The sequence below is a fragment of the Benincasa hispida genome, chromosome 8 (genome assembly GCF_027475165.1).
Source record: "Benincasa hispida cultivar pf3 chromosome 8, pf3_genome.v1.1, whole genome shotgun sequence".
Lineage (NCBI taxonomy): Eukaryota > Viridiplantae > Streptophyta > Magnoliopsida > Cucurbitales > Cucurbitaceae > Benincasa > Benincasa hispida.
Window position 1 is genome coordinate 48,813,315 of NC_143485.1, and position 12,237 is coordinate 48,825,551.

General features: G+C 28.2%; 1 protein-coding gene across 3 annotated transcripts; it reads right to left on the reverse strand.

The window, feature by feature from the left end:
* Positions 1 to 8,672: 8,672 nt before the first annotated feature.
* Positions 8,673 to 11,624, reverse strand: LOC120083865 (putative inactive poly [ADP-ribose] polymerase SRO5). Of its 3 annotated transcripts, none has more exons than XM_039039765.2 (5): positions 10,384 to 11,624; positions 10,051 to 10,292; positions 9,809 to 9,945; positions 9,596 to 9,691; positions 8,673 to 9,093 (listed from the first exon to the last, which is right to left on the reverse strand). In XM_039039765.2, exons 1-5 carry the CDS (start codon positions 10,968 to 10,970, stop codon positions 8,989 to 8,991), a joined length of 1,167 nt encoding a protein of 388 aa, XP_038895693.1. In that variant the 5' UTR covers positions 10,971 to 11,624; the 3' UTR covers positions 8,673 to 8,988. The 3 variants fall into 3 exon arrangements, 2 of the variants coding, with proteins under 2 accessions (XP_038895693.1, XP_090172125.1); XR_005483558.2 differs by having other exon boundaries at positions 8,749 to 9,093; positions 9,596 to 9,705; XM_090315999.1 differs by lacking the exon at positions 8,673 to 9,093 and having other exon boundaries at positions 9,595 to 9,705.
* Positions 11,625 to 12,237: the final 613 nt, after the last annotated feature.

The following is a 12,237-nucleotide window of genomic DNA, read 5'->3' on the forward strand; positions in this document are numbered from 1 at the left end:
ATGGGCATTGTTTTATTTTCATTAAAAAATCATTAATCAGTTGAAAATAGGAAAAAAAAAAGAAAAAAAAAAAAAGAAGGGAAAGAATCAAGAATCAACGTCGGTGGGTTTAAGAGCACTAAAAAAGAAGGAAAGAAAACAAAAGGGAAGAAACCATATATTATACCAATTAGAAAATAGAAGGGACAATTTTTTCGAATATTTTTTTGGCAATGATTTGAAGAATATATCTCAACCATGCCTAAACCTTCTTCTTATTCTCCATCTCTTATTTATTTGTTTTTTTTAAAATTAATTAATGAACCAACTTTAGAAATAATTTAAAAAGAAAAAAAGTTATCTCGAGGTTGAGTTGCTGTCACGCTCTACAATTGTCACTTTATGAATCTAATCCTTTAAAAAAAATTAAAAAAGAAAGAAAATTTGACGAAATCTTTATTCACAAGTTTTTGCAGTGAATTATCATTACTACTACAAGTAATAAATAAATAAAAGTATATATTGGTCATTATTTTGAAACCAAACTTAATTGCCATTACTACTCATAATTCATCATTTCTTCTCATTTACTTGCATTCCTTTGTAGATTTTATGGTAATAATAATTCCATTGAGAGTGAATTAATTACCTAACATGCCGTAAAAAATTAATGATAGTAAAGTTTAAATACTATTCCCAATTAACAATGAGAAAAGCAGTCGATCTGAAGATGTACCTTCATCAATTTATCATTCTTGAACCGGATTTCACTTTCTCTTTATTGATTGAATACCCATTATTTGAGGAATGGGCTTTCTAAACTCCAATAGGATATTAGATAGTATGTGATTCTATCTTCAAAATCAATTCACGATGAAAAGAGTAGCCCGTGTATCGACTTTTTCAATGTAGAATTCTTAACAGAGCTCATTCAATTTTAGTCTTTGTATCTTCAGTAAATCTTATATTTAGACTTTGTTACTAGTATATTGTTGATTTTCGAAAAAAAAAATATTAACCTAAATTTAAGAAAACATATCTATATATTGTATATCCTCAATGAAAATAATGATCATTATTTTTTAGTCAATTTCGATAAAGGTTAATTTTGAGAGAGTAATTTTAAGATTTATTGGGACTAAAATAGTATTGTAACGTAGTAATAAAGTCCAATAAGGTTGACGTTGATTAAAGCCTTACGAATTTGAAATCTTCCCAAAAATTATAATTACAAATATTACTTTTATGTCCATCACTTTGAATCTAATGCTAATTAAGATTTATGGGTTTTCTTTCCCTTTACTAAAGTCTCATTCATAATGATTAGACATTGGGACACAAGTATTATATCATATGGTCTTATGTATAAATTTAAAGCCTAAATTGAAGTGAATGGCATAATATATTTTATTTTTTGAGTTCTTCTAGTATAGTATAAAAGAGGCCAAAAATGAACTTTTAATATTTTTTTTCTGTCTCATGAAATTAATTAATTAATTGAATGATTTTTGTAATATAATTTATTGGTATAAGTAGGTACACCAAAAAATTCCAATAAATGGTAGTCCAATTTTAGCATCATGTAATCCATCTTAGTATATTATTAAAAAAATGTATATATATAAAAGAAATAATATCACTACCAATTAAAAAATATAGGAAAATATGATCGAAAGGACAACTAATTGTAGTACGATTTCCGTGTATCTCTTTCACTATAGTACTTGATGATGAATATTTGAACCTCTAACTTTTTGATAAAAAATTTTAATAGTTGAATTATGTTTAGATTGACTCATCTAATCCATCAAACGAGATTATTAAAGGGAAAGATAACTATATATATATATAAAAGAAATTAAAAGAAAGAAAATAATATGGTGAATAATAATTATCTCTTATTTTAGTCAAATTTTAATTAAAAAAAGACATTAATTTACATAGATTTACATTTGAGGAGAGCTTGATCGATGGTTGCTTGTGTTACAAATAATTTGCATTCGAGAATGAATAAAGCTGTCAAACATATAATAATTTCAATATTTTTACTGGAGAGAAAGAGTTATTATAAATCATATAATATGCAATATAAAGACAAAAATGGAGCATTTCATTCATGTCACAAATAAAGATGTTCATAAGGTGGGGTTGGGACGGATTATATTTTACGTCTTCATTTCCATCTCCATTTTCTTTTTCATTTTAAATTTTTTTGTTCATTTTCGCGATGACCGAAGATTTTCCACGTAAGGCTTACAGAGATCAAATTCTCCATCGGTAATTCAATCATTATTTATTTTTTAAAATTGCATGAACTTTATTCCAAATTTTTCTATTTAAATCCTCAATTTCACCAAAAAAAAAAAAAAAACATTTAAAAGATTAATTTTAATGGAAAATCATCATTGCATATCAAATGTCTAGCTTTATGGTTAAATTATGTAAGTCACTAGTAGAGATGTCACGAGGTGGGATAGGGCTGGAGATGCCATTTCCTATCTCATGAAATTCTCCATGAGGATCGGGATGGAGATCGGATTCTCTGCGGAAAATTTTTTTCCATTATTTTTTTCTTTTTTTTAAAAAATCTAATTAATTTAAATCACTAATGTGAACAAATTTTAATTAAATAATTAACCTAATCATTAAATTGTTTATTATGGTTAGTTTTACATAATTATTTGAATTTAAAAATAGATTACTCAAATTTTGGCCTAAAGCTAATTAAATTTTTTTAGTAGAAAAAATAAACATAAATTAAATTATTCACATATATAATCTAAATTTAAATATTCAAATAAACATATTCATTATTTTTCCCAATAAATAATCAAATTTGAAATTTAACTGTAATACTTACATAATAATAATATAACATTAAATAAGAATAAATATATAGAAGTTAAACGGGACGAGGACGGGGAACAGGGCGGGGGCGGGGATGGGGCCGGGGAATGTTGTTTATCTTACGGGGAATTTTTTTTCCTGTACTCTCTCATTCCCCGCCTTGTTTGGGGTGGGGCCCCGCAGAGAGTTTCTGTGAGAAAATTGGATATCTCTAGACATTTGATAATACATGTAATTACAACAATAACAAAAACAATAAAAATGGGATAAATAGTGCAGATGGAAAATTGGATGATGGTAAAGGTGAGGATTGTATTCTTCGTGACTCAACCCGTCTTTGTTTAGTTCATTAGGCTTTTTTTTTCTACTCCCTCCTCCATTCTCTTTCTGATTGGAGACTCTCCACGAAGAGGAGTAAGTTATGATTTTTCTCTAAGTTGTGTGACCTGAAAATGGAACCAACTTGAAGATGAAGTTGATGGTTTTAGAAGAGAAAAATCAATGGCCTAGAATTTATTTCAGAAATAAAAGATCGCTCATGAGTTATTAGTAATGTGTTTTAAAGGATTTTTGGGGTCCTTAGCCAACATGTAATGGGCCATATTTATAGCCAATTTGGACCATTTCACTTGTCATTTCATTTCATCCCCTGCCCACTTGGGCATATCTATTCCTTTTTCTCAAACAACCCACTAAAAAAACACTTTTATTTTTTGTTAAATGATAAATTTGATCTATATAATTTTAAAATGAACATGTAAATTATAATGATAATGATGATTTGTGATGCTAAACCAAATTATAGGAATTAAATTGAAATGAAAGATAGGTATAATGACTCAAATTGTCTTTAGATAATTTATCTATTTTTATGAAGGATTTACTTTTTTTAAAATTTGAAATACATGTAAACACATCATTTTTTAAAAACATTCTTCTCCTATATAAATTAGTTTTAGTAGTTGTTATTAATTAATTATTTTTTCACAATATATAGGATTGATAGTACAAATTCATACTAGTTGAGTTGTACTCATGTTGTTAATTGTTAATAATTATTTACTTCGTTTATTTATTGTAGAGAGATTTTCAAAAAATAGAAAAATAAGGAAAATTATTTACACAAAATAGTAAAATTTTAATTTTCTTTGATATAGACTAATAGAAGTCTATTAGTGATAGAAACTAATAGACGTTGATAAAAGTCTATCGGTATTTTTCTTTTACGATTTTTACAAATATTTTGACTTTTTTTTAAAAAAAAAAAATCCTTTTATTCAACTTGATATGTATGGTTCAGGCTTCATCTAAATTTAATTTTTTGATATTATCACAATCAAGTTAATTTTTAAAATATAAATATTTTATTTCCTCCTTGACAGTTTAATACAAGAATTGTATTATAATATATATATATATATATATATATATATATCATAATAAAATATTATTATGTAATGATTTGACCATTTTATTTTCTATATATAAAAAAGAGAGAAAATAGCTAAAACATTTTAGTTTTCTTTGAATAATTAAAAATTGTATATGAAAGGCGTTGATATAAAAATTGTGGGGCTTAGGAAAGAAATGAAGAGAGACAAGCACAGCAGAGAGCGCATTGAGAATGAGACAATGGCATGTGTGAGTGTATCACAATGGCCAAATTCTCTTTTAACATTAATTCAACTTCTACTGGATCCTACACTCTTCTTTCTTACTCTTTTATTACATATTTTAGTCTCTATATTTTTAGTTTTACTTCCATCCATCTATTTTTAAAATATTTTGGTTCACTCATTTTCATTTCAATAACAAAAATGAACCAAAGTTGAAAGTATAAGAATAAAAATCAACATTTTAAAAATATAGAGACTTAAATGAAACAAAACTGAAAGTATAGGGATCAAAACATCTTAAAAGTATAGAGATCAAAATGAACCAAAACCAAAAGTACGTCCACGTATTTTGGAGTTTATTTAATTTTAATCTCTATATTCTAGATGTCATCTTAAATTTAGATACAAAATTAGTTAAATAGTAATAATAATTACAATGTAAGAAAATACAATACATGAATATGTTTCCACAATTTATAATGTAAGAAAATACAATATATGAATATGTTTTCACAATTTATAATGAAAATACTAGTAGATAATAAAAAGTTTTTGAAAAAATCAATAATAAAATAGCATATGGATTAAATTTAAGTTTTAATAAAAATATAAGGACTAAAATTGGACACTGGATAAAATTAAACAAGTCTAAGACTGTGATGAGATAAAATTAAACAAGTCTAAACTACAACGACCAAAATGGTATTTTAACAACGCACATATACACATGCAGGTTAATGTAGGATCTAATGGTAAAAGGGAGTGAATAAGGTTGTTTAGCAAATTTAAGCTTCGTTTGGATTGCTGGAGTTTAAAATAATTGTTGACCTTTTAGAAAAATTAGTTATGGATAGAAGTAAAATAGTATTTAGTAAATTTCAGCTTAAACTTGATATAGTAAAATTTTACTAATATAGTAAAATATAGTAAACTTGAGAAAGTAAATATAGGGTTGTTTTCAAATAGAAAAAAAATTAACCAAAATATTTACAAATATAGTAAAATTTTACTATCTATGTGCCACAAACAGCGATGGAATACTATCATGATAAACCAGATAGTAGTCTATCGCGATTTATTACAGATATATTGTGATATTTTGCTATTATTTATAAATATTTTTAGTAGTTTTATGATTTAAAATAATTTTTTATGATATAAAAAATCTTATTTTAGATATAATAACTAAAATAGGCTTATAATAAAAAATTTTATTTTTTTTTTGTAATTTAAAATTTAAATAATTGGTTAGTATCATAAATTTTGTTTGTTATAGATTAATTTTTAAATATTAAAGAAAATAGCTTTATTTAAAAAAATGTATACGGTATGTTTTTCATTTAAATAAATATAATATAATATATATAGTATATAATTATATACTATATATATATATTTATATAAGTATTATACGCATTTAACTCATGAAAAATAGAAAATATATTTGATAAGGTGAGAAATTGATAAATATATAAAATAAATCTTATTTTTAAAGTATAAAATTGAAAATTAAATATTAATTACAAATTCTAACTTATTTTAGAAAAATCTAAAACTTAAAAGGATACTGCTTTTAAAGTCAACCTAAAATTAACGTATTTTTTAAAGTGTTTTTAACAAATTTCATTACACAAAATATACTTAAGATTTTTTTCAAATGGCTTTTTGACACAGCTAACACAATGTCAAACGGAGCCTTAACTTCGAACCTCTAATTAATCTAAATGTAACAACTAAACTTGAATTTTAATTTAAGAAAATAATATCAAGCAACCAATTCAAATTATTAGTTATTATCAAAATCATACCGAGCATCAAATCAATTATTACATGCAATCTAAAAATTAGAAATGAAACGAAGTGCAAAAATTAAAGAAATTTAGGAGAAAAAAGACACCAAACCATGGTTAGACATACCTAAGTCTACTTCAAGACTTCTTCGTTATTTAAAGAGAGAAACTTAGATTATTTTCACTGGTTCAATATCTAACCAATTTTCTTTTATCACGACCTAAGGTTTACCCACAACTTAATACAAAAGTCAATGAAAAATTAAAATAAAAAAGATCATCTCTGAGTATGGAAAATTCACAAGTTTGGATCTATGACACTTCAATAGTTTTCTCTTGCAGATTACACTTGTTTAAGATTGTATATGACATATATGAACTTTTTTTAGCACTCGGAGGACGAACAATGGGGGAATATGTTTGTTGATTTTTTTTTTCTAAGAAGGTGGCTAGAAGGATGGAAGAGAATTATTATAAATTGAAAGATTTAACCTCAACCACTAAATGTGGGGTAAAAGAAATAGATGATTGAGATTAAATGGAAAGAGAAGATAAATGAGATTAAATTTAGGAAGGAAAAATATTGAAAACGAGATTTTGGGATGCCACATGTTGTAATTTCATATGATTGTGAGTGATCTCAATTTTATCTTTTTCTTTTTCTTTTCATCTCTCTTCAACAATCTGCCATGTGTCATCTTAGGGTTGGTCCACGCTTGCCATGTCATTGTCACGATCATTAATTTTTCTGTCACGATCATCTTTGAGTGATTTAAAGTACGCTGAAGTCGTCTCTCTAAGCTCCAATACTTTAAAAATACTAAAGTTATTAGTATAAATTTATGTTCTTATCAAAGTATATGATATGATTTGAACTCATAAAGCTAACCATTAAATCTACTTTCTTTTAAGGATTTAAAGAATAACTATACTACAAGTTTAATCTCTAGACTTTCAAACTTGTACTAAGTATAAATTTTTGAAGTTTCAATTTTATGTCTAATAAACCTTTAAATTTTAAAATCTCATGAAGTTCCTAAACTTTCAACTTGTGTTTAATAAATCTTTAAATTTTCATTTTGTGTAAAATATATCTTTGATATATTCAACTTTTTTTTTTTTAATTAACAAATTTTGTTAGACAAAAAAATGCATTTTTATCTAATAAGTTTGTTAATTTAAAAAAGAAATATTTTAGATATTTATTAGACATAAAATTAGAAGTTGAAGAATCTAATTAATCTTTTTAAAATTTAGAGACTTATTAAATATTTTTTAAAGTTCAAATACCGAATAATAACAAATGTAAAGGTTTAGAAACTAAATTTGTAATTTAACTTAAAAAATGTATAGTGATGTAAACCCTCTCTTCAAATTCACAATATAGTTGTGAAAAGTATTTCAAGTTCGGCAAATAAATATTGAAAATGAAATTTTTGTGTGAGCCTTTGTGAACAAATTAGTAGTTTATATTAGAATTATAGACAAAGGAACAAGCACAAAGTCAACTTCTAATTTGATAATAGCGATGTTGAAATGAGCAAATATGACAATCAATTCAACCTTTGATATTGGAAGAAAAAGTAATAATTTTGAAAATATACCAACAAAATATAGAAATGTTGAGAAATTTTAGAATATCAAATCTAACCTAACAACTATAAATACCAATAACAATGATATATTCAGTATTATCTCATACTATTTGTGAATTTTCTAAATTATTATTGAATACAATTTCTAATTCTAATTCTAAGATAAAGATATGATGTAGTAAGATAACGTGGAGTCGAACATTTGAAAGTTTATGATTGCATATATTTTATTGTTGAAAAACTCCTCAAAAATTAATTTAAGTTCTGATACCGCATATATTTGTCCCTTATTAGATGATGAATTTAGTTTCAAGTTGAATAATCCTACATCGTTGGTTCTCTACTTATCTTTTTACTTAATACATATATTTATAAATTCTAGTTGGAAGAATGTGACAAATAATAATACCCTTATAAATGAATATATCATTAGTAAAGAATGTGATTTAACATCTCTCTCCCTCCAATTCACAATGTAGTTGTAAAAAGCATAGAAAGTCTGCCAAATATAAATATTGAAAATGAGATATAGTGTGAAACTTTGTGAACAAGTTAACAAAGTGTATAGATGAAGTGAATGATAACATCACAATACTATTTCAAAAATGGCAAAGATTGAAACAAAGAATATGACAATCAATTTCAACATTTAATATTGAAAAAAAAATCTCTTTTGAATATACCAACAAAAGATTTAAATTACTAAAGAACTTTTAACTATTTACTATACAAATATAAAAACAATTAATTAACCATGATAATTTAGATCACTATGTAAACATTGAAATATTTATAAAGGCAAGAACTAGAGTTAGTTGAGTTTAAGTGTAAAGCCTGCTCTGATCTTCTCCACAAGAACCATATTCATCTCTAAAATTAAGAAAGGAAAGGGAAAATCATCAAGAAACTAATAATGGTCGCTGTCTTGAAGCACAAACACATCTTATTTTCTAAAGTAAAAGCAGTAATAACAACATTTTGCTGGTAATGTAATTCTTCCACTTGAAAAACAAGCATTTGCTGTACAGTATGATGAAGAAGATAAAATGTTAGTTTTAGCCACTGGTTTCGCTTCAACTCGTTCCTCGAGTTCCTGCCTTCTTTGCTTACACTTCGATCTTCTGTCGTAACAGAACAGAAACTGCAAACTTCACAATCCAACTACTCTAACAAAATTGGTAAATCTACACTCCCAGCTGCTTTCTGTCCATTGCTTTCTCCATTTCTGCTTCTCTTTCCTTCAAATCCAACATCCCCATTACTTTCCTAAACAAACAAAAATGGCCAAATCATTAACTTCAAGGCCTTCTTCATGATCATGGAATCAGCAAATAACTTTTACATATGGGGCTTCTAATTAAAAATTCATAGTCACAAAAGGAAGAACGAGGAAGAACTTTATGGGCTAAAAAGCAAGGAATTATCAAATATATATGCCAAGAAGTGATTGATGAAGACTTTCTACAAGCAAAAGTAGAGATTCTACATAGCTTAGCAGGTAAGCATGCAAAAGTTCTAGGCCAGCCTCTTGCTATTATGATATGAAAGTGAACTAGATGTTCCCATCACAATACAAATAATTTCCCATCTCTTTATTTGAGTGAACAATATCACACCAAATCAAAAAGGACAACTCTATTGTTGATGCCAAAGCTAACAATCATTTACATTGGCACAGAACTAAATCCCGCCCTTCTTTTCATATTCCATGGCCATAATCAACAAATTCCAAAGCAAAAGAATAAGGGAAAAAGAAAGAATTGAATACCTTTGTCCTGAATGATTTGATTACATGTATCAACAGCTTGTCCCCCGCTATCTGCCTCACTCGCTTAATCAACTCATGTCTTGAAATCTTATGATCCTAGAATTTAGAAGCTGAACAAAATGAGATCACCATAGGCATAAAAGGTTATTTTCAAAATGGAAAAACAAAAGAACTGCCTCCATACACAAACATAAGCGATCAAATTTTACATACCCTGTGGTCTTTATGGAACTTGGTAATCATGGCAATTTCAGGAGCAGGCAGAAACTTAGAGAGAACAGAAATCAGAGACGGAAATGGCATCCAAGGGGAGGTTGGCATTCTGAAAGGCTGTTTAGCCTTTAAAGTTCCTAAATATAATTGAAAACGCCATTAAGATTAAGAATCAAACAATCTATTTTCCTTGCACACTCAATTTTCAGAAATTAAGTTCCATGGTGATGATGATTACTGACCTTTCAAGCGAGGAGGAGTTCTGAAACTGATGAGATACTCAGGCAAGATGTGGGTGTTCATGTGTGTACTCCAAACTACGTATTTCTCTGGTGCAAAGAGATTATCAGCACCAGAATCAAAAGCTTCAGAACTTGGATGATTCTGTCTAGAACCAGGATGCACAAGCTCGGAATTCCCCAATATTACACGGCAGAGTAACAAATGCCTTAAACCATCTTCATCAACAACAGTATCTTCCAGACTAAAAAATTGGAACAAACGAACAATCAATCAAATGGGTCTCAAAATTCACAATCAGAAGATAAACCCAAAAGGGGCAAATTAAGGCTAACCTTTCTAGAGGATGATTATCAGGGGAGAGATAAATGCCACAGCCAAGAAACTGCGAACTCTCGGGTTTGTTGCAATGGGAGAAACCATAGACCAGAATGCTATTGATTTGATCTTTAGAAGCCCCCAACCAAGCGTATTTGACATTGGCATTACCCCCATTCTTCTTCTCTACTGCTTGCGAGTAAATCTGAAACGTGTGCAAACGGGCTTGCCCAATATGAGTCGAATGACTATTCTTGTAAACGGAGGAGACCGTGATTTGCGGACCAAGTAATCCGAAACCAGTAACGAATCTTCTCTTGATTAGGTCGTAAATTTTATTTTCTTCAACAAGTTTTACCAAGCCCTCATTGATCCATTCCAAGTGCTCCATACTCGGCCCTGAAATCCCACTTTCAGAATCCGAAACCACCGAGTCCTGATCAGGACCAGTCGAAGAATCTCCGGCGTCGGAGAATCGATCGGAGAAATCATGGTTTCCTAAAGTCTTGGAAGAAGGCATTAAAGCCTCAACTCCATTCTCAAGACGGTGATCGTTCCCAAATTGCTGAAAATGTAACCGACATTGATCCTGATTGTTCTCCATCGATTGAATACACAACTAACAACAAAAAACAGAGTACTAAAACAACGAAGAAAAAAATCCAGATATCTAAAACAGAGACATCCGAAACAAGGCTATATAGAAACCGAAATCAATCATAAACCAAAGAAAAACGAACCCAAAGGCTAAATTAGTGATAAAGGAAGAAAACCAAAGATACCCAGAAGGCAATTGAAGAAACGAAAATGATATAAGAAGAGAGGAAGATTATGAAAACTAAATAGAACCCAGTAACCGTAAGGGAGAAGAAAAGAAACGCATAGCCGCCAATCGGAAGTCGGTGAAGAGAGCAAACTTAACAATCAAGAAAGGAAAAGGGGTACGTATGAAACTGGGAATTGGTTATTGGAGAGAGGATGATGAATATGAATGCAATAAGATGAGAGTGGGAGAAGAATGAGAATAAGAAGGTTTTTTATTACTTGGAGAAGAGGAAGAAGAAGAGGGAATTGACAGTTATAAGATTTTTGAAGATGAATTGGACGGTTTGCGAGGATTATGATGGGCGGTGCGCTACTAGTTTTCGTTGAAACCCATTTGATTTTTTATTTCAAAGCCCGTGCTCAAAGGCTCAAAGGCTCAAAGGCTCAAAGGCTCAAAGGCGGTAACTCCGTAACCCAGTAGGCTACCCCCCCCTGTTTCTTTAAAATAAATAAATAATATATATATTTCTTTTCCCGAATTTTCTGAGGCGGCGCAATTACATGTATGCCCTCGTAAGCTTCAGATGAGTAAAATTACTTTTATACCCTCGAGGTGTCAGTGTCAGAGTTCTCTCTTTTATTCTTATGGTTGTGGTAAAATATGCAAAATAGACGTGTAAGGGGTTATTCTTTTCTTCTGTATTTAGAACTTTTAGTTCAAATCGATCACGCTAGGTAAATTATTTAATGTCTTTTTTTTTAATCTAAAAAATGTTACACATCTACTCTTTTTTAAAAAAATTTGACATATTATAACCTTATCCTTAGTTTGAGATTGATTTTGATTCTTAGTTTCAAAATTTAAATTTTTGACCTTGGAAATACCCCTTCAATTTTAAAGTTAATATTTATTTAATTATTTTTAAAAATAAGAATTATAACGAGTTTCACTTTTTTTCTATTATTATTAAAATTAATTTAAAGTTCGACTTCATATTATTTTAAGGGTTCTTTTGGATTGACATAAAAAAAAGTATTTTTTTTTAAAAAAAAAATTTATTTTTTTTAAACACTTTTGATAAAACTTATTAAATACACTTGAAAAG